The following is a 22402-nucleotide window of genomic DNA, read 5'->3' on the forward strand; positions in this document are numbered from 1 at the left end:
GGAATAAAATAATAAGTGTCTGATCCCAATACTTTCGGTGCCAGTAAATCAAGGTTTATGACTGAAGCACCAACACAGCTTTATCACTTTCTTGCACAGCTCTAGCTACTTAAGAGGTTAAGGATAATCACAGCCATTCATGTGAGTGTGAAGATTGGTGGTTTGGAAGCAAAGCAGGTGTGGACCAGTGTGAGAGCCAGTGGGGTATATTGGTTAAGAGCACAGGACAAGGACTGGGCAAACCAGATTCAAGTCTGCAACTTAGGCAGGAAGCTCACTAGAAGACAATGGGTCAGTCCCCATGTCATAATCTTAACTTTCTTCACAGGGCTGTGGTGATAAAATGGGAAGGGAAGGAAAGAGAGGGGCCATAATATTTGCATTGAGGCATTCTAAAAGAAGAGGTGGGGTTTAAATGTAATAATAATATGAACACTGAAAAGACAACCACTCAAGCCAGGATGCCGATGAGCTGGTGAGCAGATTAGCTGGCCAGCTGGTGAGCAGATGTGGGCCATCTGAGAGACACTTGATCTTTTACCTGAACGGCAAGTTACTCAGGCAGAAGTTTCAGGGTACAGGGCCAGAAGGAATCTCATTGGCCTCCTGTGTCACCTGGCTGCTTGTCAGAGCATCATCTAAATGCAGCAGAGAAAGGGCCAGCAGCTCTGTCCTCGGACAAGTCCTCATGGTGGCTCAGAGAACAAGATGCCTCTGGCACTCCAGCAGCTAAACCAAGTTGAGGCTGCAGGGCCTTAGGCTGGGCATAAGAATGCTATTTGACTTGTTGATTCGGGTGTGAAAATATATTGAGCCTTGCTTTGTGGAAAGAGGGAGAAGAGTTTGAAAAAAGAGGGTGCCAGCAGTTTATACTCCCCCTCTCACTTCAAAACTATTTCTGTTTACTTAAAAAAAAGAGAGGAAAAATCTGTATGAGTTGAATATGCAATAAACTCCTGCTTTGTGGTTTCCTATCAGCTGATGCCTGTGGAACATGCCCTCTGAACCTTCCTACCTCCTGTGGGAAGCCACCCGACTGAGGAGGTAGCATCCCTCCCCTTGCGTTGTGTGTGAGGAGGCCGTGTGCTGTTCTGCAACTACAGTGTTTCCTCTGCTCTTAACCTAGCATTTAAATGGTCCATTTGATTAATCATTTGTATACTGACTATCGTACTCCCAAATTTCCTCTGAGTTGTACATACTGTAAAAGACAATTATGTCACCACAGATTAAATAAGTGAATTAAAATGGAGTTGCAGCTTAATTTGACCTGTGATTTTGCTCTCGTTCCCTTTAGTGGCGTGCACACCATTCCAGCAAATAGATGAAGTCATCCATGACAGCCGGTGATGAATTGCCATCGCTATACTGTATATTTTAATAGCCTCTCACTAATTTAAATTGAGCACCGAGTAAATTATAATTCAGTCACTTGACTGCTTGTATTTAACTTGACAACTCATCCTTATTTGTCCTGGAGGTGTAGGAGAGAAGTGGAGAAAATGGGCTCAGGTATTTCTCATAGGGTTAACCCTTTCCCCTTGTAGTGTTCCCTGTCAAAGCCATTGTAGATAGGAACTTGACTGCTATTTCTGTTGCTGCTGTTATTTAACAAAAGGCGGGGCAATGATTTTAAGGCTAGGAGTCACATTTCCCATTTTAAATTGGGAAATGGGTTACACTCAAACTGTATGAACATGCCCCCTGACCCCTTTCCTTCCTTACCACCTCTTTTCTTGGCACACTTCCACTCAAATAAATTAATAAAATATATGGGGCCAGAATACCAATGCAGGTCCCAGTATTCAATACCTACCCTTTGTCCATTTCTGTATTTAGAGTAACTAAAATCATGTAAAAAAAATCATGAAGGTGATTTAGGGCCCAGAGTTACAGTGCAATTCGAAACATGTCTACCCAGGAGTAATTCCAACTGAATTCAAAAAGGCTTACTCCTGGGTAAGGGGGGTTTGGTTTGTATTCTGAGTCTGTGATCCAACAGGAAAATCCTGGCTGCCTGTTTGCTGACATAGTTTATATCCTGCACCTTCAACATAATTTTGTATCTCAGGGCAGCCAAGAGAGTAGTCAGAAACAAGAAGTACAATTTAGGTGATAATGTGTGCAAACTAGCTCATTTTAATAGGCGGTAAAATCAAACTGTTCTAAGTTACATTCTTACATTACCATTTTTAAAAAGATAGTGGCTAAATGATAGCTGTGAGTTCTCCAGGTGGGCCTCTTTGGGAGGGCATTCCAAAGGTTTGCTTTTAGTGAGCCTTGGGGAGTTGAGAGGAACTTGTGACATGTTGACATGGGTGGGTTTATGCATGACTGACTCAATATCAAATCAGGCCACAATCTGGATCTTCTGCAGTTTCCTAGCATCCTCTAAGTTGGCTGTGTGTGGTCTTCAGCCTTACTTCCAGTGGGGAAACTAGAAGGAAAGAAGGAAGGCAAAGCAAGACCAAAATGGGGAGGAAAGCCAAAACGGAGGTGAGGGGAAGTCCTCTGTAAGCAATCGGTTCAGACTTCTTGCAAGAACATCTTCCCTTGCAGAAAGAAAGAGAAGCTGGTGACAGAGGTGACAAAGAAAGAAGAGAATTTAACCCTGCCCACCTTGAGCCCTGGTCCTGCCCACTGCTGGCATGTGACCCCTAAGGAAATGCCACCCTTTCCAGAAAAAGTTTACTTGCCTCTGTCCTAAAATAATTCTGGCTAAGTCCACAGTGGTGAATGTACCATGATTACTGTTTTGAACTTACTTTGGGGGAAACGGAAACTCCCTAAAATTGCATAGTGGGTGTTTCATGTGGCATGCCGTGGCCACAGTTTTTCAGTGGTGTGGCATGAGATTGTGTCATAGTGGCCGATCTCTGTGACAAGCCTTTGCTCGTGAACACATTGCGGCCTGGGGCAATTGGCAGCATCAATGCAATGTTGAGTAAAAGCCATGTGGTGGCCATTTCGTGTGAAGGAGGGCTAAGACCCTTCCATTCTTAAAAATCAATGTGCCTGTAATTCACAGCAGCTCAGGGACTTTCTTCATTTCACGTCTTGGCTGATGCAGCATTTGCCATCCGTGACATCGAATCCAGTCAATATTCGGCTAAAGCTTTTGCAATGGGGGAAGCTGGGTTTCGAGCAGGGTTTTAACAATTGGAAAAGCAATCTCTTTTAGATATGATAGAGGGTTAAATTTTGTTGTTGTTTTAATGGGCAAAATTGATACAGTGTTCCAGCAGGTTACTTTGTTTTAAGCTTTCCACCCTGGAAAAAAAATGTAAGTGAATATTGTTGGCAAATGACTATTGATCTGGAGAAATGTGTTAAATGTTCTCTTGGCAGCCTTTCTATTACAGTTACAATTTAGTTTAGTGAGAGCTTTTATAAATAACCCTAAAGCAAATTCTTGATAGAAACTGGTTATGCTCTTTTTTCTCTGTTTAGACATACATCAATACTGTAAAATGTAGGTTTAGAAATGGGTTCTTTTTGTATGTGTGGTGTGGTGTTTTGTTTTGTTTTAAAATCAGAGGCCATGTTGCTTTCCATTGCCAACCTCATGTGTTGTTGGTTGTGTTAATCCTGCAAAATATTACTGAGTCTCAACCAAGTACCCAAATCCTTGGGAGTGTATATTATTATTATTATTATTATTATTATTATTATTTTATTATTATTATTTATTGTATTTTAATTTATTAATCACTTTCCATGAAACTCCCTAAAGCAATTAACAATAAAAAATTCAATAATAAAAACATATGTAAAAACAATTTCATATCCAATACATAAATCTATTTAAATAAAAATCTCTACCTAAAAGGTTTGTTGGAAAATGAAAAACTTCAGTAGGCACCAGAAAGGCAATAAATATGGTACCTGTCTGATATGTAATGGTAGGGAGCTCCATAACACACCATAATTTTATTTAAAATGTGTTGCCACTCCCTGGGTCAGATAAAACTGACTTGGTAGTTGCCTGGTTTTCAACCAGTGTGCCGTGGCACACAGAGGTGTCTTGAAGGATGGTCAGGGATAACGCGGGCAACACTGGCTGGTAACTTATTAGGTGTGAGCTTTAGTTACTGGTTGCCAAGATCTTTACAGGTGTTGATTGTCACTTGAAATACCCTATTCTGTTGGCAACAAACTGGCAGTCTGTTGGTGGTAGCCAGTTGACTTGAGCAGGAGTTTTCCGTGCCACCTGAAAAATATATAGGTTTGTTTATGGCCACAGTGTTCACATGCATTATGTAATGAGATATAATGTTCTGATGCTTGCTTTCAGGTGATTCCTTTAGATATTACACTGGAACTTCAAAAGCAGATTATGTCGGAGTTAGAAATTCTTTACAAGGTATAATTTTCTAGCATTTACATTTCAATTCTGTGTATAGTGTGCCTTCAACATTGACATTTTTCTCTCTTCATCTGCAGTGTGATTCGTCCTATATCATAGGATTTTACGGTGCTTTTTTTGTAGAAAACAGGATTTCCCTTTGTACTGAATTCATGGATGGTGAGTGGTGCTTGCATATTCTTGAAAAGCTTCAACTGTTTTTTGTTTAATGTAATTGGGAAATCAATTTGAACATTTGTGCACATCCTAAAGAAGCGCAAAGCGATTCCTAGTACAGATGGTGCAAGATGTCTTTTTCTCCTTTTTTTAGGAGGTATTTTAAAAATAATAACCTTTCACAAGCCTTAACACATCAGGCAGGCGAGAGTCATGATTACTTGATGTTAAGTATGTTACATTTTCCTCAATGGAGCTGCATTGACTTTTTATTGAAAATTTAAATAGAACAGAAGTAAATGCTGCTTTATCTGTTGCTTGATATTTTCGACTTCCATACAGTCTGTCTTTACTGACAAAACAGCTGTTCCCACTTTTAATGTTTCAGTCGCCAGCACAGATTTTCCTTTAAATAAGCCTATTAGCTCACCCATTGTCCTGTGTGTTTTCAGCAAGCAGTAGTGGGTTGGGCATGGCAGGATTAAAGAGTTTCAGAGATTTTTTCGCCTGGGTTTCCTTAGCAATTTAACCCCATTGTTCATCCAATTAAAAATGTATCACATGAACAAGGCAGATGCACCTGAGCAGGTGAGTCAAGCAATTGATTTTGATAGCAAGATATTTCCTCCCTATCCCTGGCAATATCACAAAAGAACTCTGGAGCACTACTCCAGGATTGTGCTTTCCTCTCAGATGATGCAGTGGCTTGGGCCAGCCCTATAGGTGAACAAGGGGGACATTGGCAGACCTCACTTTGCTTATTACAGGCTAATCCTGTCTTCTGAGTCAAAATCTTTACAAGCAAGTTCCTCTGTGTTTTCTTTGATATTAACTATGTTTTGTTTGTTCCTGCAGGGGGCTCTTTGGATGTCTACAGAAAAATTCCAGAACACGTACTGGGAAGAATAGCCGTAGCAGTGAGTACTTTGGGGTTCTATTTTTAATAAAAGGTAAGGGTAAAGGTACCCCTGCCCGTACGGGCCAGTCTTGACAGACTCTGGGGTTGTGCGCCCATCTCACTTAAGAGGCCAGGGGCCAGCGCTGTCCGGAGACACTTCCGGGTCACGTGGCCAGCGTGACATTGCTGCTCTGGTGAGCCAGAGCCGCACACGGAAACGCCGTTTACCTTCCCACTGGTAAGCGGTCCCTCTTTATCTACTTGCACCCGGGGGTGCTTTCGAACTGCTAGGTTGGCAGGCGCTGGGACCGAGCAGCGGGAGCGCACCCCGCCGCGGGGATTCGAACTGCCGACCTTTCGATCGGCAAGCCCTAGGCGCTGAGGCTTTTACCCACAGCGCCACCCACGTCCCTCTATTTTTAATATAATAGTGTTAAATACTTAAATATTTATCACAGCTGATATTTGTAGATATAAATAACATAGGAAGATGAGGAGTGGAGGCAGAGTGAGAGTCATGGGGCACCTTGAGAGCTAACAAATTTTGAGGAGTAGCATTAACTTCATTCTGGACTTCAGTCCACAAAAGCTTTTGCCATTATAAAATCTGTTAGTCTTCAACAGGACCCAAGACCCTTGGTGGTTTTTGGTGCAACAGACTGCACAACTACCCCTCTAAAAATGGGGGTGGGGAAAACCTCTTCCTTTTCTAGTATGTATTGGAGAATCGCAAATAAGTTTGGTTTGTAATTTGTTGGAGCCTAAGAAGTCTGCTTATAAGAAAACACCCTACAAAGTTTCTATATTATTAATTCTCATGTTGGCGTACTGTAGTCTCTTTAATTTTGTCAGTTTCATCAATTGAAAGTTGTTTTCATAGAGATGTCTGGAAATTGCCATTAAAGTTCAATTTCAGTTTTTGATAATGTTGGAATACTCTAAACAAATTCTAAAAGCCACATTAAAACCACATGTTTTTCAAACAGCCTAATAGCAATCCTGTTATATATTTTGAAACTAATGTTGCATTCCATTTCACTTGTATCTTATTACATGCTTACCAGGAAGTTTTTGTCAAGTGAAACACATCTTCATCTGCATGTATTTGCACTGTTGATTGTATTCAGTTTCCGGGCGGGGGGGGGGGGGGGGTAGGTAGTATATCAGATTGACTTTATAAAAAGTAACTCACATTACAGAGTTTAGGACAGGGTGACCAAGATGGGGTCCTCCAGATGTTGTTGGACTACAATGCCCATCTTTCCTGACCGATGAGCATGCTGGCTGTGACTGATGGGAGTCGGAGTGCAACAATATCCCCCAGTGTAGGGCATAATCAACTTTATACCATCAATTAACATACATTTCTATTGGGTATTTGTGAAAGGTGTTTGTATTTGCTTAGTTTTCTGTGCAAATTCATACTGTTTATCACCAGCATTCAGAGTTACTGTATTTTTCCATGTATAAGATGCCCCCATGTATAAGATGTCCCCTATTTTGGGGGACTTCAAATTAAGAAAACACCCCTCAGCACTACCCGTGAATAAGATGAGCCAATTTCAAACCCAATTTTTTGGTTTAAAAAACCCTAGTCTTATAAATGGAAAAATACAGTATATGCAGAGGTTGCCATGTAGCTGCCATGGCTAATGGCCCTTGATAGCCTTCCTAAATCTGGTGCCCCCCAGATATTTTGAGCTGTAACTCCCATCACCCCCCACTCATCATACTGGCTGAAGCTCGAGAGCTGTAGTACAAAACATCTGTAGTCCATCAGCTTGCAGAAGGCTGCCCTTGATAGACTCATTTTCCATGAATTTACATAATCCTTCTTAAAGCTATCTAACCCAGCAGCTACCATCTTATGGTAGGAAATTATTTGAGTTTATTAAGCAGTATATAAAGAAGGCCCTTCCTCCTGTGAGTCTTTAATGTATGGCCATGCAGCTTCATTGGGTGACCCCATATTAAACTGTTAGCACAGAAGGAGAAAAGTTCTGCTCTATCCACCCTTTTGCCATGGTTCGTAATTCTATAAACCTTTGCCCTCTTTCTTTTTCTTTTCTTTTTTCCTAAAGTGAGTAGTCCCTAATATTAAGTTATGTACTTGCACAACGTATAGGCATATAACATACAGGTACCCCAATATATAGGACCTATTTTCCCCAGAAGATCAATAATAATTCTGTTTGCTCCATCCATTAGCGTGGTGTACATGAAGGTCCCAGATAGTCTTCTCTCCATGATCCATCCAGAAGCTGCTTCAGCATAGTTGTTGCACTAGTATTAGATCTCATCCTTTCATGCCATGCTAGGGATAATGAGCTGAATTCTCCAAGTCTAAGAAGAGAATGTATCATAATTTTAAAGCCGCAGCCAAGACCAGTTGGAAGGGAGGTGTCATGGGGTAGGGTGCTGCTGAACAATTGCTAAATCTGAAGCAGGCTTTGATAATTTAAGTGGTTTAAAGCAGAACAAAAAGTTATTCTAAAATGTACCATTTAATTAAATGCCTGTTTTCCACACTCATTATACATCAAGCTGACAACTGAAATCCTTTAATCTGATGCAGGCAGCTATTTAGGCTCCTTTCATTGTAATTCGCAGCTCAGCTTCATTCTCTCCACTTTAGCTGCATGTGCAAAGAGCATCTTTTAATCTGATGCTATCGCTTTGGAGCACTTGCAGATGGGCTTGTTTTTTCAGACTCGGCATGGTTCACTTCTAACACACACACATGCACATACTGCTTTGGTGAGAGTAAAAGTGTTTCACTTTTGCAGTCCAGAGGATTTGCACGATCTTATTAAATAACATTCATTTCTATAAAGGTAAAGGTAAAGGTACCCCTGCCCATACGGGCCAGTCTTGACAGACTCTGGGGTTGTGCGCCCATCTCACTCAAGAGGCCAGGGGCCAGCGCTGTCCGGAGACACTTCCGGGTCACGTGGCCAGCGTGACATCGCTGCTCTGGCGAGCCAGAGCCGCACACGGAAACGCCGTTTACCTTCCCGCTGGTAAGCGGTCCCTATTTATCTACTTGCACCCGGAGGTGCTTTCGAACTGCTAGGTTGGCAGGCGCTGGGACCGAGCAGCGGGAGCGCACCCCGCCGCAGGGATTCGAACCGCCGACCTTTCGATCGGCAAGTCCTAGGCTCTGAGGCTTTAACCCACAGCGCCACCTGCGTCCCTTTATTCATTTCTATAGTTCACTGTAAATTACAAATACTTTCTCCTCCTAGGCATTTAGCCTGACAACAAGCATTCTGGAGTAGCATCTTCAAACAGTTTTTCCAGAAAGGGAACATGTGCTGTGTCCAAGGCCACGCAGTGGATTCATGGCCAAACTAAAATCAAATTTTTGCATGATTTCTGAAAACCTGACTTTGAGTGATTGATCTAAGAAATCTTAAGTCTCTAGTTCAGTCCAACCCTTTTGGGTCCATGGAAACATCTGCAAACAGGAGAAATGGGTGCATTCCACCCCTCACTCAACCTAGCACACACCACAGTCTAGTCTACTGTCTCCTATAAATGCTACTTTCACGATTAATTTCAGCAGCATTGGGGTACAGGACCCTGGAGGCACCAGGGAAGACTTGTGCAGGTGAGCCTGCAAGTCTGGAGGTGTGCATGGGGCAGCCAGGGCTGTGTGATAAGAGCCTTAAAAAAACTCAGCCATTCAGCAGAGAAGGTGGAGAAAGAGTGTGTGTGTTATGAATTATGCTACTCCTGCTACTCCTGAACTCCTGACTACAGCGGTACCTTGGGTTACAGATGCTTCAGGTTACAGACGCTTCAGGTTACAGACTCCGCTAACCCAGAAATAGTACCTCGGGTTAAGAATTTTGCTTCAGAATGAGAACAGAAATCATGCGGCAGCGGCATGGCAGCAGCTGGAGGCCCCATTAGCTAAAGTGGTGCTTCAGGTTAAGAACAGTTTCAGGTTAAGAATGGACCTCCAGAACGCATTAAGTTCTTAACCAGAGCTACCACGGTATTGGATTGGGGAGGGGAACTGCATGTGTAGTGTCTGTCCAGATACAGGATTTCCCCTTTAGCTGGGGATATGATTGCAGAAGCTCTCCAGCTGGATCAGATCAAATGTCTTGCTGGTGCCTTTAAGGGGTCATGGTTAAGTATCAACTTGCCAATATATTTTTGTGTGTTTTTCTGTCCCTTGTCCCAATTCCTTATATTCAACTGCATTCTTTCTTTAACAAATTCAGTTTAAGAAAAACTTGAACTGAATTTGCACAAGTGAATGTGATGGTCTTGCTCCTGATCTGTAAAACATGGATGGAATCCATCGTACACAGCCTTGCCACCTGTTAGTTCTTGGTGCTAGACTTAAAAACAATCTTTCAGTTGCAACCAAAAGACAAGGCCAGTGCTGTACCAAAGCTAAGACAGGGCTACCAAATATTCCCAGACTGCCTTTTGCTCGTAACTTCACATTTTTATTTTTATTTCCATTCCCGAAGCAATAACACAATGCACTGTATTTTGAGTGCTAATGTTGATTGAAGCTTTTTTTTCCCCTGCAAAAGATGTGCACTTAAGCTGTCAAGAGAGTGAGTGATTGATGGCTGATCTAACTACTATTTGTGTCAAGGCTTTGTCAAGTCATTGTTGTCAAATGCTGCTTTACTGAATATCACAATATCTTCTGGAGTATTCAGTCAAAATGAATTCTATGCCACCATCTCTTTGATATAATGCTCAATACCTTGCGTCTACATTCTGAACCGGGAAATGGCCTTTTATTCAGTGTAAATGAATAGCTGTGATTCCTGATCAATGTACAAAGGGTTACAGGGCATTGTTGGATCTGTAGTTGTGAAATGTTCTTTTTTTAAAAAAAGAAAAAGTTGAAATGAAAAATCTGCTTGGTTAAGAGTGTGCTTTTTATAAGTATTTATTCAGCAGACATGCTTTGGTACAAAAGCTCTTAATGAACTAATATTTGTTTTTTTGTCACCCTGGATGTAAAATATTATTATTATTATTAATTAAAAATCCAAAATTAAAAATTAAAAAATGAACAGCAATATGCATTTACATTTAGTGTAGCCTCCACTCCTAGACGTGTTGTTACAGTATATGTACAGTGAAAAACAAAGATGCTTAGCCACCTCTTATAGGACGGGATATAACTGATTTCCCTCCCGACTTGTACCCCATTTCTGCTGTAGTTTTGTGTACACTCAGCTTGAAAACATGTGGACAGTTTCTAGTATTCGTCTTCTGCCATAAGGACTAGTCCCTTATTCACTTTTTAAAATAAAAGATTTTCAGAATTCTAAGGAAGCAACTTTTATTAGTTCTAAGAATTAAAATTTTGTTGTTTTTGAGACTTTGTCAGTGGCACATTTGAATCAGGAAGATGAATGCAAATGTGTAGAATAGCTAGCAGAATTTTGCAAGAAATATGTTCCATGTTAAAATGCTGACCCAACAGAAAGGAGGCAACAAAAAAAATCAGGTTTTTAGGGTGTCATTCTAGACAAGGTTTTATAAAATTTGCAAGGTATTTGAAAGCAATGGTACAGATTTAGGAATAAAATTTACAGGGGTAAGGAAGTAAGAAGTTCCACACCCTGTCGGTTTAAATTCCTTAGCTATTGATTGGATTGGCTCTATATAGAAAGACAAGAAGAAATGCATTTTTTCTAGGCATGTGCTTTGAGATGCTTTTTATTACAGGGTGTGCATAAATATCGATCACACAAGGGCCACTTTTCTGTGGCTTCTTCACACTCCATTACAGGAATTCCAGTAAAGCTTGGAATGTACTACCACAAGATATAGCAAAGGTGATTAACTTTTAAAAAGCTATTAGTGGCTGATAATTTTGATCCTCAAAGGGGGGGGAAATATATAAAGTACACATTGATACATTTCCTCAAAGGTGGCCAAAATCTGACTTCTTTTGGTTGTGATTTTTTATCATGGTAGATTCCAGTTTTAACTCTAGAAAATGAAAATCCATACCTTCAAGCATTCCTTTCTCTCTCCTGTTTGCAGGTTGTTAAAGGCCTTACATATTTATGGAGTTTAAAAATTTTACATAGAGGTGAGTTGTGGATTTGTTTTTGCATTTTTCCAGTGCATATAATTGTTTAGTTTCATAAAAGGAATCACTATGATGTATTCAAGATTAACAGGTTTCTGGTAGAATGGAGGGTTTTTTAAAGGGAGCAACCTACTTCATCTGTTGCATAAAGTTAACATTTGGCTTGGTGCATATAAGCACAGTCTGGGATGGGATTCAGGGTTTTGGAACATAGCTGAAAATTGTGGGAGTGGAAATTGCTGATGATGGCTGAAATATTATAAATATCATCCAAAGCAAATGAAAAGCAATTTACATTTTGATATTTCTCTGGCCATGCACCCATCAAGAATAATTTCTCAGAGTAGTATGTGAGCCATAGAGTTGTGATTTGGCACCTTACAACAGCTGTTCAGGCCCCAGTATTGTAGTTCGTTGTTCCCTGCTTTGGAGCTGATTGGCTCCTTCTGGGTAATGACCAGTCACCAGCACCTCCCAAATGGATGTCCCACCTGATGTACAGGTGAGAAGTATGGCAGATGCATCCCATGGTGACAAACTTCTCTTGCTGAAGTTTCAGCTTGGCCTTTTCAACTGGAGCACCCCAATCTGCCACCAGTGGCTGATATGCATAATGAAAACTATCCAGTGTGAACCCTCAAACTACAGATTTTGCAGAGCAGAGATAATCCTACTGATGCAGCCATCCAGTCTTTAAATGAGCTAATTTGTGAACCTACCCTTGAGCTCTTAGAAAAGCCAGCAACCTCCAGAGGGAGCAGGCGACCAGGGTCAGAACAGCAGCAACAATTTGTCTGCTGTTACTGCTAATGCACAGGGGGTGGTGAAACATACATTCATATGTATATGTAGATATGTGTTGCTGCTGATAATTATCTCTTAGCAATTCACATCTCAAACAGGGTTTTGTATTTCTCAGTTTCCTTGAACTTTGGAATTCTGCACTCTAATGCTTGCGTGAAATTCAAGAGGAGAGGGTGGCTTTTGTTTTTAAAAAATATTTTGAATAAAATGGATTTTTAAAATATCTATTTGATATTGAATAAGGCAACTGCATTCAACTTCTTGACCCTCTCCTTGACATTTTTGTTACAGCTAGAAAAGAGTTGCCCACATGCCATTTATCCAGTAGCCTGGTAAAAAATAGCTCAGATGGAGGTGGAATGAAAAGGCATCTGTTCATCCTCCATAAGGCTTGTCTCATATAAATAATTGGTATTAAGGAAACACTTGTGATGATGGGCACATAATGTTCCATTTTGGCTCTTGTTTAAATTCTTCCACATTCAAAATGGAAGTATTAATCACAAAACAGATGCTTTGGGAGAACATTGTACACACACACACACACACACACACACACACACAGTGCTTTCTCTAGGTTTATTTATTTTCTTGAAGAAATAAAGGTGCATTTTTTTTAAATTCCAATAAAAATTGTGGTAGATATTATGTTGCCTGGTTGGTTTTCCGCAATTAATGAAGAGTCTTGTCGCACCTAAAAAGCTAGCAATTTTTATTGTGGCAATGTATTAGTCTTTTAAGGTACCACAATACTCTCTGTTGATTAATGCTTCTCCTCTGGAAATTGTTTCCACTATCTGTCTGTTTTGAAGATTTAGAGAAATCTCACTCTAGAGCAGAGATGGCAAAACATGCACCCTACCAAAGAGCTTATAGCTCCTATTTGGGATATTTTTGAAGAATGTAAACCTCAACCCCCAGCATAACTGCAGTCCTCCATGCCATGTGTTTAACTTAGAGATGTGGACCTTTTTCAGCCTGAGAGCTGATTTACCTTCTGGGCAAGCTTCAGAAAGCCAAATGCACATGTGAGTGGGTTCAAGGGGGAAACTGGGTCCAGTGACTAATGCAAATTATAAGGTCTGACTCAGCAGATAATATTGTTTTGGGGGTTTTTTTTTGCAAGGCATAGCCTCAGAACAACAAGAAAAGCTCTTAGACATTAATTGGTACATAATACGATTAAAATATGAGTCCCATATGAGTGTGGATGAGCCCTAAGCCTTCAAGCACAGATGTGTGTGTGTTTCAAATAAACTTAGTACAGCAGCCAAAAAACTTTTATGTCTCTTTATAAATGATAAGTTATATATAGTAAGCTATATTTAATGAAGTGTGAATGCTGTATGGCTTTGCTTCCTTATCATGTGTTGCTGTCCCCTTACAGATGTGAAGCCCTCAAATATGTTGGTGAACACAAGAGGCCAAGTCAAGTTATGTGACTTTGGGGTCAGCACACAGGTACCTTCATTTCTTCTGCCCTTTCATCTATATCCCTCCTTTTAGCTTGTGTTTTCCAGACTGGCCACAAGACAAGCAGAGCCCCTTGCAAGCAAGCTTGGCTCTGCTGGGAATGGGGGATTCATCCCTTTTTTTTTAATCTCCTGGTGACTTTTCTTCATCAGAATATGATTGTTCATTGTTTAATGACAGTAAAAACTGCTGATATTGTAATTACTACTTACGAATAGCAAACTTCATTGATATGCAGCTTGGCTCTGAAAGCGTTTGGATCAAACAAAAGGGAGGGCAGAGCGGGAGGATCGCCTGGGGAGCCCAACTGGCCCACAGTAAAAATTAATATTGGGAGCAACAATGGTGGTGGGCTTCAACAATGTGCAGCACAAATTTTAATTAATTTCCATTTTGGGCTTCCCTTGAGAACTGCTGTGATACTGACCCATGAGCTTGCTGCAATGTTGAATTGAATTGCAGCCACCTTTCCTCCCAGCCAAACATGAGGACCAAAGAGAAGGTCACTGCTGTATTATACGTTGTCAAAGTCTGTTGTCCCTCCAGCATATTTAGTGTTCATTCCAGCCTGATAATGAAGGTGGCTTTATTCACATCTTGAGCCAGCTGACAGTGGGGGGAGGAGGACGGCTGACTGGATGTGCTGAAAATAAAATAAAATAAAACCCTCCTTCCAATTGACTATTTATATCCAACTGGTTGGTGGAGCACTAAAATCTCTAAGCATCCTGTTTAAAAGAGAATTGTCTTTAAGGTTATCTGCCATAAAGTGAAATACTGTAGTTGTTTTAAATTAGGGCTCTTGTTCAAAAGGAAAGAGAGATTTAATCATTTTTAATGCCTTCACAGGCAAATTTGTTTCCTCACACACACATACACACTTTATATAATTTTTAGCTGATTTATACATGGAATGATTGTAGGTTAAATGAGGAATAATTGCCCGTTTTATTCCCACATTATCTTTATATGGCTCTAACAGGCTGTTTTGTCTGATAGCTGGTGAATTCCATAGCCAAGACGTATGTCGGGACAAATGCTTATATGGCGGTAAGTAAATGTATGCAGATACTGTTGCAGACAAATAGCCTTTAGTGGGCTGCTCAATTTTGTCTGTAGTTTTTAGTTTGGGTTCTGTTACTTCTGCTGTTAGGTGTCTTAAGTCTTTCTTAGTAAACAGATATGGAAATAAGGAAACTGTGTTTTTTTTTTAATGTGACATGAGGAATAGTGATATAGAAAGCTAAAGTGCACATACCAAACTCCTGTGCCTGCAAGGTCAACTCATTCCCTTCGACAGATGAGGCAGCTCTGTGGGTGTACCCCATAACAAATGGAAAGCCCCATGTGCAGAGGGGTGCAGAAGGCACATGTGTGGTTCATGAGAGATCCATCTAATTTGGGGGGATTTGTGTTCAGTTCTGTGCTCCACCATGAAGGCCCTGTCCGCTTCTTCAGTGTAACTCGGGGTTGTAAAAATAATGGGGAAAGTGATACAGAAATAATAGAACATTAACCCAATGATTCTTGGTTGTGTTTTGAAGCTCTTGGGTAGGGGTAAATGCCACAAGTAGGCTGTGGCCGTTTAGGAAGGCAAGAGGGTGGGTGTGGATTGTAATTCTTGGCTTGCTGCTGTTAAAGAGTTTCTAGGACCTTGATAGGAAACCTCACAGGCTAAGTGAGTGCTTTCCTTAGTAAGCTTTTCTGGTGCCTCTTCAGGTAATAAAGAGAACAGAACTGTGAGAGATCAGCCTCTGCAAGTGGCCGGCAACATAAAGCCTGTGGATTAGCCTTTTTGCTCTTGCCTGGTCAGCTGTAACAGTTGTTCCTGCCTTCTGGTGTTCATGCTCAGGTGCAGCCATCCTCTGGCTGAAGCTGATGGAGTTGTAGTCCTAAACAGCTGGAGGGCACCTGGTTGGGGAACCTTATTCTAGTGCATGCCCTCAATCCGTTCCTATCTCTGATATATAGTTCAGTCTTCCAGGCATCTTGAGAATAGAGGTTATGAATATGTGACTTTTAATTGTGCTTGGGCATGTGCACAGGTTGGGTGTGCTCAAATGCTAGTCCAAATGATAGAGATTGGCTTCTGCCATTCTGGGACCCTGCCTGCACCACAGATGAAGGTGGTTTGTTGGGTTTGCCAAATGCCTTGAGCGCAGGCTCCCCCTTTGCAGGAACGATGTCATTGCTGGCACTCCATTGCCTTCACCTTTCTGCTTAAAGAGGAAAGATTTCCTGCACTCTAAGCAGGAATATGAGTAATCTTGAATTGTGAATACTGCAGATACTATTTTTTCTTTCTTTTGAAATCATTGATTCGCTTCACATTTTTCTAGCAAATGTATTTGGATCACTTAACCTCCTAAAGTACAGAATGGCAAATATGTAAAAGGGCTTTAAAGGTATTGCTTTTGATAAGTCCAGCTTGCCAGTTGCCACATCTCTATCTCCTCAAAAGCAGGAACACTCTGATTTAAGCAGTGGGACGACTTCAAACAAATTATTCTACCCAACTCCAGCTTTTCTTCTGGATGACTTTAAATAGCTGTAATAATTAAATTGTATTATTCCTTTTAATGTACAAACCTCGATTACACATCTATTTCCCAGGTGTGCATTAAAGAAATTACTTCTTTTCTTATTGTTTACGGATGACTGTGATGCATCCATCTGTTAATTGAAAAAAGTGAGGATTAAAGCTGTAAGATGTTTTGTCAGTTCTTCTGTTAGGACTGCTTTGCTGCTTGAATGAATTTGTTTCCAGTCATCAGATTATTTTTTTTGGTGTAATCTTGAAAGAAAGGGGGGATGCATATAACACTAGGAACGAAGAGAGGGACAGAACTGTATCCTGTTCCATCTGGTGCACAGGAGATAAGATGGACAGATGTAACTGTTTTGTGGGCTCCTTGCAGCGCCTTTGTTGTTTGGAGGGCTGACATGGGGCTGAGCAGAATGCAAACAGTGGAAGCCAATTGACTTGGTCTCAAACTAAGAAGAGCTTGTAACAGAAAACAGATGCAACAGTCCCCACATATGTCTAAGCTTAAATTTATATCAGGAGTAGCTTACCTTGGCTAAACACACACACACTTTTCCAAAGAGTTGAGCAGCAGCTTTTTCTTGTTAGCAAAGTTTCTGCACCTTCATTAGTGAAGGAAATTGTTCTTCCCCCACCCACTGCTTCAAGCACTCTGCTCAAGGAGGTGTTCAGAGGGGCACATTTAGTGGTGGATCAGGTGTCTCATGGCTGGCCTTCTGTCACCTGGCGTGGAAGCAGCTCAGAAACATTGCCTCAAGATGTCAAGGATGCTTCTGCCCTCCCTCTGGCCTTTCAGCTGTGGTGCTGGCAGCTCACTGTAACAAATTTGCAAGCTGGTGCCTAAGCAACATGGCTGTATGGATACTGCGATACCAGTTCCTACCTGGAATCAGTCTTCTTCTTAATAGAATGATTGTTGCTTAAAATTATACAGTTAAAAAAGGTTACAGGCAGACAAATCCCTACCCTAACAGCTTCAGATCTGAAGCAGGGATGGCAACCTGACAGTTTGATCTGCCCACAGAGCCCACAGAAAATCTTGGCCGTTACCTTTGATGCCGTAAACAACAGTGGGAAGGTTCCAAGAATTTGGAAGGATGCGATTATTATTCCAATTCATAAAAAGGGCTCGACAGATGACCCGGGAAACTACAGGAATATCAGTTTATTGTCAATAACTGGGAAAATATATGCACGGTTCTTGTTAACTAAGCTTACTAAGTGGGCCGAAGAGAACAACCTGATTGGGCCTGAACAGGCTGGTTTTAGACCGAATCAGTCAGCGGTTGATCATGTCTTAGTTTTATACCACCTTGCCCGGAAATATTCCGCCCCAAATAGAGGCCAACTTTGTGCGGCCTTTATTGATTTAAAGGCCGCTTTTGACAGCATCCCCAGGGGATTACTTTGGGGAAAACTAGCACGATGGGGAATAGACAAAAGACTTTTGTGGCTAATAACTAAATTGCATGACGGATCAGCCGCAAGGGTGAGAATCACTCCGGCCGGCGACCTCTCAAATTCAGTAACCATCAATAGAGGTGTCCGTCAAGGATGTATCCTTGCTCCGACCCTTTTTAATCTATTTATAAGTGATATGAGGGCGCCTCTGATAGATTCTCAAGAAACGATCCATGCCCCCCGCCTTGCCCAATATCGTTGCCCCCTTCTACTCTACGCAGACGACGCAGTGATCCTATCTTTCTCAAGAGTAGGCCTTAGGAGGGCACTGAAAATTTTTGATGCTTACTGCAAATCAAATTTTCTTACAATTAATCATGCCAAGTCCAAAGTTCTAATTTTCACCAAGAGTCGAAAAACCTATAATTGGAGAATAGACGGAAAAGCCATTGACCAAGTCTTTAAATTTCAATACTTGGGAGTCCTTCTCCAACACAACATGGGCTGGAAGGTCCATCTGGCATATGTATTAAATAGAGCTAAAGCCCTTTCCTTTGCGCTACTGCGTTTTTTCTTTTCAGATGGGGCTTTCCATATTCCATCAGTGTTAAAAGTTTTCAAGGCAAAGGAGATTGCAACAATAGCATATGCAATCCCAATATGGGGGTCCTTTGTTAATCTAACCCAATTGGAGGTAATCCAAAACCAGCTGCTAAGAAGGTTGCTAAAATTACCCAGGTGTGTAAGCAATACTGCTATACGTCTCGAACTAAATGTTACAGCTCTAGAAACCACATTATGGAAATGCATCCTCTGTTACTGGTTGGCATTATGGCATAAACTTCCAAATCTCCACTTGATACAGTGTCTCTGGAGAGACGACTTCCCTAGCCCTTGGGCAAAAATAATACATGGGAAACTTGTGTCCTTAGGACTATCTCCATCTGAACTACTAAAATTGGATTTAATTTCTGCCAAGAGAATTATAACTCACAAATTAGAGGAGATGGATTTACAATTTAATATTGCGACAGGTGGTGGCACCTGTTCGCCAATAAACCTTGGCTTAACACCACCAACGAAGCTTCCATCTTATTTAACTACCTTATCTGTGGTGATGCACAGGTATGCCTTTATAAAGGCTAGATTCAATGTTTTCCCATCAAATGTGTTGGGTAACAGACTCTCCAACGGACAGATCTCACTCCTCTGTGACTGTAAAAGTGGATCTATAGAATCGTTATATCATATAATCTTCTGTTGTCCTATACATTCGGCTTCACGGTCCAAGTTTCTGGCCCCATATTTATCGAGAATAGCTGACAGACCCCAGGAAGCCCAAATAATATACTTATTAAACGACGAAGACTCAAGTAGATCCCTTGCAGTCGCTAGATACCTGATTAATGTCTTATTTCATAAGAGGAGAAATGGATCACTGTATGACTCTGACAGCTTAGCCAAACTTAAGAACCATCAATAAGTGCCAGAACTAAGACGCATATCCCCCAAAATCTGAGGGATTTGAATTGCGGTTGACATAGAGGCAGCTTATTGTGTATAGTTTACTTAATTGAAGTAAAATTGGTTTTATAGGGGTGTTTTAACTTGGAACTGTTTAAATTGTATTGTTTATGGATAAATTTTGATGTATTGTTTTAGATATGGGCCAATGGCCGTAATAAACCAATCAATCAGAGCCATTCTGTTTGTTCCCTAGTGGGAACCAAATTTCAATCAAGGTATGGAGGAAAACGTGCCAGTAATTCAGCTTGCGAGTAATAACAATAAAAAATCCTCCAAAGTTGAGTGGCAGAGAGATTCCAAAAACCTGTGGGTACTGCTTTATTCTATATAATTCTGTGTCCAGGCTATTCAAATTGTGTGCTAAGGAAAGCTATGCCCTGTATGAATGAGGCAAATTGAGCCTATTTGCATAATTTATTCTGTGATTTTTAAAATTATTTTGCATAATTTATTCTACTACTTCTAAGTTACAGAGAAGAGCAAGGGATAGGCAAACCACTGAAATCTTGTGCTCTGTCCAAACTGGCATTGCTTAGCAAGTGTTTGCAGCCATAAAGACTAGGAACTTAACTGTTTTTAAGGGAGGTTTTTAGGAAGTGAAATTCTGCAGCGCTATTACATTCTGCACTCTTCCCCCTTTTGCTGCTCCTATAGAATCGTAGCACACATGTGTACTTGCGCAGATTTGATGGCATTTCAGCTGACATAGCTGTCAAGTCTCTGAAACCACTCTGAGAAGAAGATTAGAAAGGAGAAAGTGAAGTGCTTTTCAAGAGTAATTTATGGACTTCTGAAATGTTTGTTACCAGAACTGGCTTAACATGAGCCCTACCAAGGTTGCCTCTGTACATGACAGAGGGGACATTATTGCCTGTCTGGAGAGCCTGGTGGCTGCCCTCAATGGCAGGTTGTACAAACTGAGGGAAGAGAAGCAGACCTGGGAGCTCTTTGGGGGGCAGAAGCTGGAATTGGTTCTTCAGGATTAACTGCCTGTAGTTCCTTCCCCTGACGAGCTTTCCATAAAACCATAAGAATATCCCTACTGGATCAGGCTGAAGCAGGCCACTAGTCCAGCATCTTGTTCTCAGATTGGCCAACCAGATGCTGCAATGGGAAACCTGCCAGCAGGACCTGAGAGTGCAGCAGCACTCTCCCCACTTGTGGTTCCCAGCAACAGGTATTTAGAGTCATATTGCCTCTGACAGTGGAGGGATCTATAGTCTGACCTCCCAGACCCCCAGTTCAAGCCCTACAGTCCATGATAAGCTCAGGACAGGAAAGGCTCACCTTTCTAGAACACCGCTATTGCTTTGCCTTTGTTCATAGGGACTCAGCTCAGAAGTGCTATGGTCTGTTCTCTACATGTGCTTTTCTTCTGGGAGGATTCTGCTCTCTGTACTGTCTAGAAGGCTGAGTCTTAAAGACCATTTAGGCCATTGTGTCTGTGTTTTTTACTTAACGTTTACTTGGCGCTAAAAGCTCGTGACCTGGGATTAGCAGCTGAAAGGAAGCATCCTTGAGCACGTTCGACTGGCACTAATTTGGGTGCGTTTGTTTTCTCTAAAGGCTTCTGGGTTATTATAGAGTGGAGGGGGAAAGGAGTTGTGCAAGGTGCCTGAACTAGACAGGTGCATTAACAGCACAGTGGGAAAGAGAGTCTTGTCGAGTCTTTTTATTGTTGCATTTCACACTGTACTTGACCTTGGCAATACTTAGAGCACAGCTTTTGAATAAAAGAGCTGGCTGGCTATTTTGCGTTCCTTGCTGTCTTGAGCGGTATTAAACTTGCCGCTAATTGGTGTGAGCTGAACCTCTTTTATTTGCAGGTTGCAATGTACATTAGCTTGGGAACAGTTAAACAAGAGCTGGTTTTCTGTGGACTCCCTCCTTGCTTGCTTCACACATTCATACAGATATGCTCATAACTTGCATAAGACAGACGACATGAAAATAGAGATGCATATGTGAGCATTGTTGGGAAAGTGATGTCCTGAGTAGTTTACGGCATCTAATTTTATTTTTATTGCTTTGTTGTCTATAAGGGTACATTTATTCTAACTATTAGAGACTCTGGGATAGAAATAAGTATATTGAAGGGTCCGTATAGTGAGGGCTGCTCTTAGGGTGCTCCCAGGAAGTTGCCCTGTGGTAGCATTTTTAGGGGTACTGCAGTTGGAAAGGTCAGCCTCCCTGGTGACATTTTGGTTGCTCAGTTGCAATGGGAGAATGGTGGTCCTGGTGCTGTATAAGAGCAGTCAGAAACACAAGGAATACTAGCCCTGAGTAGGTGAGGCTACACATGATACTGTAACTCCATCCAGTATTGTATGTCACAAGAGTGCACAGTGCAGTTTGGCCATGCTTGGCAAAGCTACATACAACTGAGGCTGGCATGCTGCCCTTGGGGGTAGTAACTGGGTCAAGCGTGGTGTACTCTCTGCCAACCCATTGGCTCTTGGTTTGCAATTCTAAATGCCCCACCAACACTCTGCTGCTCTGATAACCCACCCCAGTTAAGCTGGCCACATGTTTCATGCTTGCTTCCTTCCTTTTCAGCTCCACTCTGAAAAAGAGTGCTGTCCCTCAAACCCCAAGCAACTTTTGGCTTCTCACCATTCCACTCTCTGCCAGTTGTGCTGCTTGCTCAAACGTTTCCAGTTTCACCTCTTAAGTCCCACTCCACGTCTCATTGCATCCTTGTGATACAATTGCCCTCTAAAGTTGCCGCTCATACTCTGATTGTGCAGCTAGGATTGTTGTTCCCTCTCCTGCCAGCATAACCTACACGAGAGCTTATCTTATGGGTCCCAATTAGAGTGAAGAGAAAAGTCCTTAAAAGTCTGTTTTTGCTGTTGAAATAAATTCAGCAGAATGCATGTTTTCAAACATTTTTATCAAAATTTGAGAATCTTAAGTTTTCACTTTCCTTCTCTAATTAAGGTTGTGTTTTTATTTCTGGACATTTCATTAGGTTCAGTTATCTCTCCCCGTTTCCTTTTAACAGCCAGAACGCATTTCAGGAGAGCAGTATGGAATTCATTCTGATGTTTGGAGCCTAGGGATTTCCTTCATGGAGGTAGGTGCCTTTATATGTTTGTTTTTAAACTATATAAAAAGAACACAATTGGGTTTTGATTCCTGATTCATGCAGGC

General features: G+C 41.4%; 1 protein-coding gene across 7 annotated transcripts in view; it reads left to right on the plus strand.

The window, feature by feature from the left end:
• MAP2K5 (mitogen-activated protein kinase kinase 5) overlaps nucleotides 1-22402 on the plus strand; it is a 127869-nt gene that overhangs the window by 41105 nt on the left and 64362 nt on the right. For all 7 annotated transcript variants that reach the window (XR_013832996.1, XR_013832997.1, XR_013832998.1 and 4 more), the window contains exons 10-16: nucleotides 4295-4363; nucleotides 4444-4525; nucleotides 5378-5439; nucleotides 11451-11499; nucleotides 13691-13764; nucleotides 14776-14826; nucleotides 22254-22325. Coding sequence is in view for 4 of the 7 variants with exons in the window: in XM_079953024.1 (XP_079809150.1) it covers nucleotides 4295-4363; nucleotides 4444-4525; nucleotides 5378-5439; nucleotides 11451-11499; nucleotides 13691-13764; nucleotides 14776-14826; nucleotides 22254-22325 (459 nt within the window). In the remaining 3 variants the exon portion in view is untranslated. The remainder of the gene's footprint in view (nucleotides 1-4294; nucleotides 4364-4443; nucleotides 4526-5377; nucleotides 5440-11450; nucleotides 11500-13690; nucleotides 13765-14775; nucleotides 14827-22253; nucleotides 22326-22402) is intronic.

The sequence above is a fragment of the Podarcis cretensis genome (genome assembly GCF_951804945.1).
Source record: "Podarcis cretensis genome assembly, chromosome: 14".
Lineage (NCBI taxonomy): Eukaryota > Metazoa > Chordata > Lepidosauria > Squamata > Lacertidae > Podarcis > Podarcis cretensis.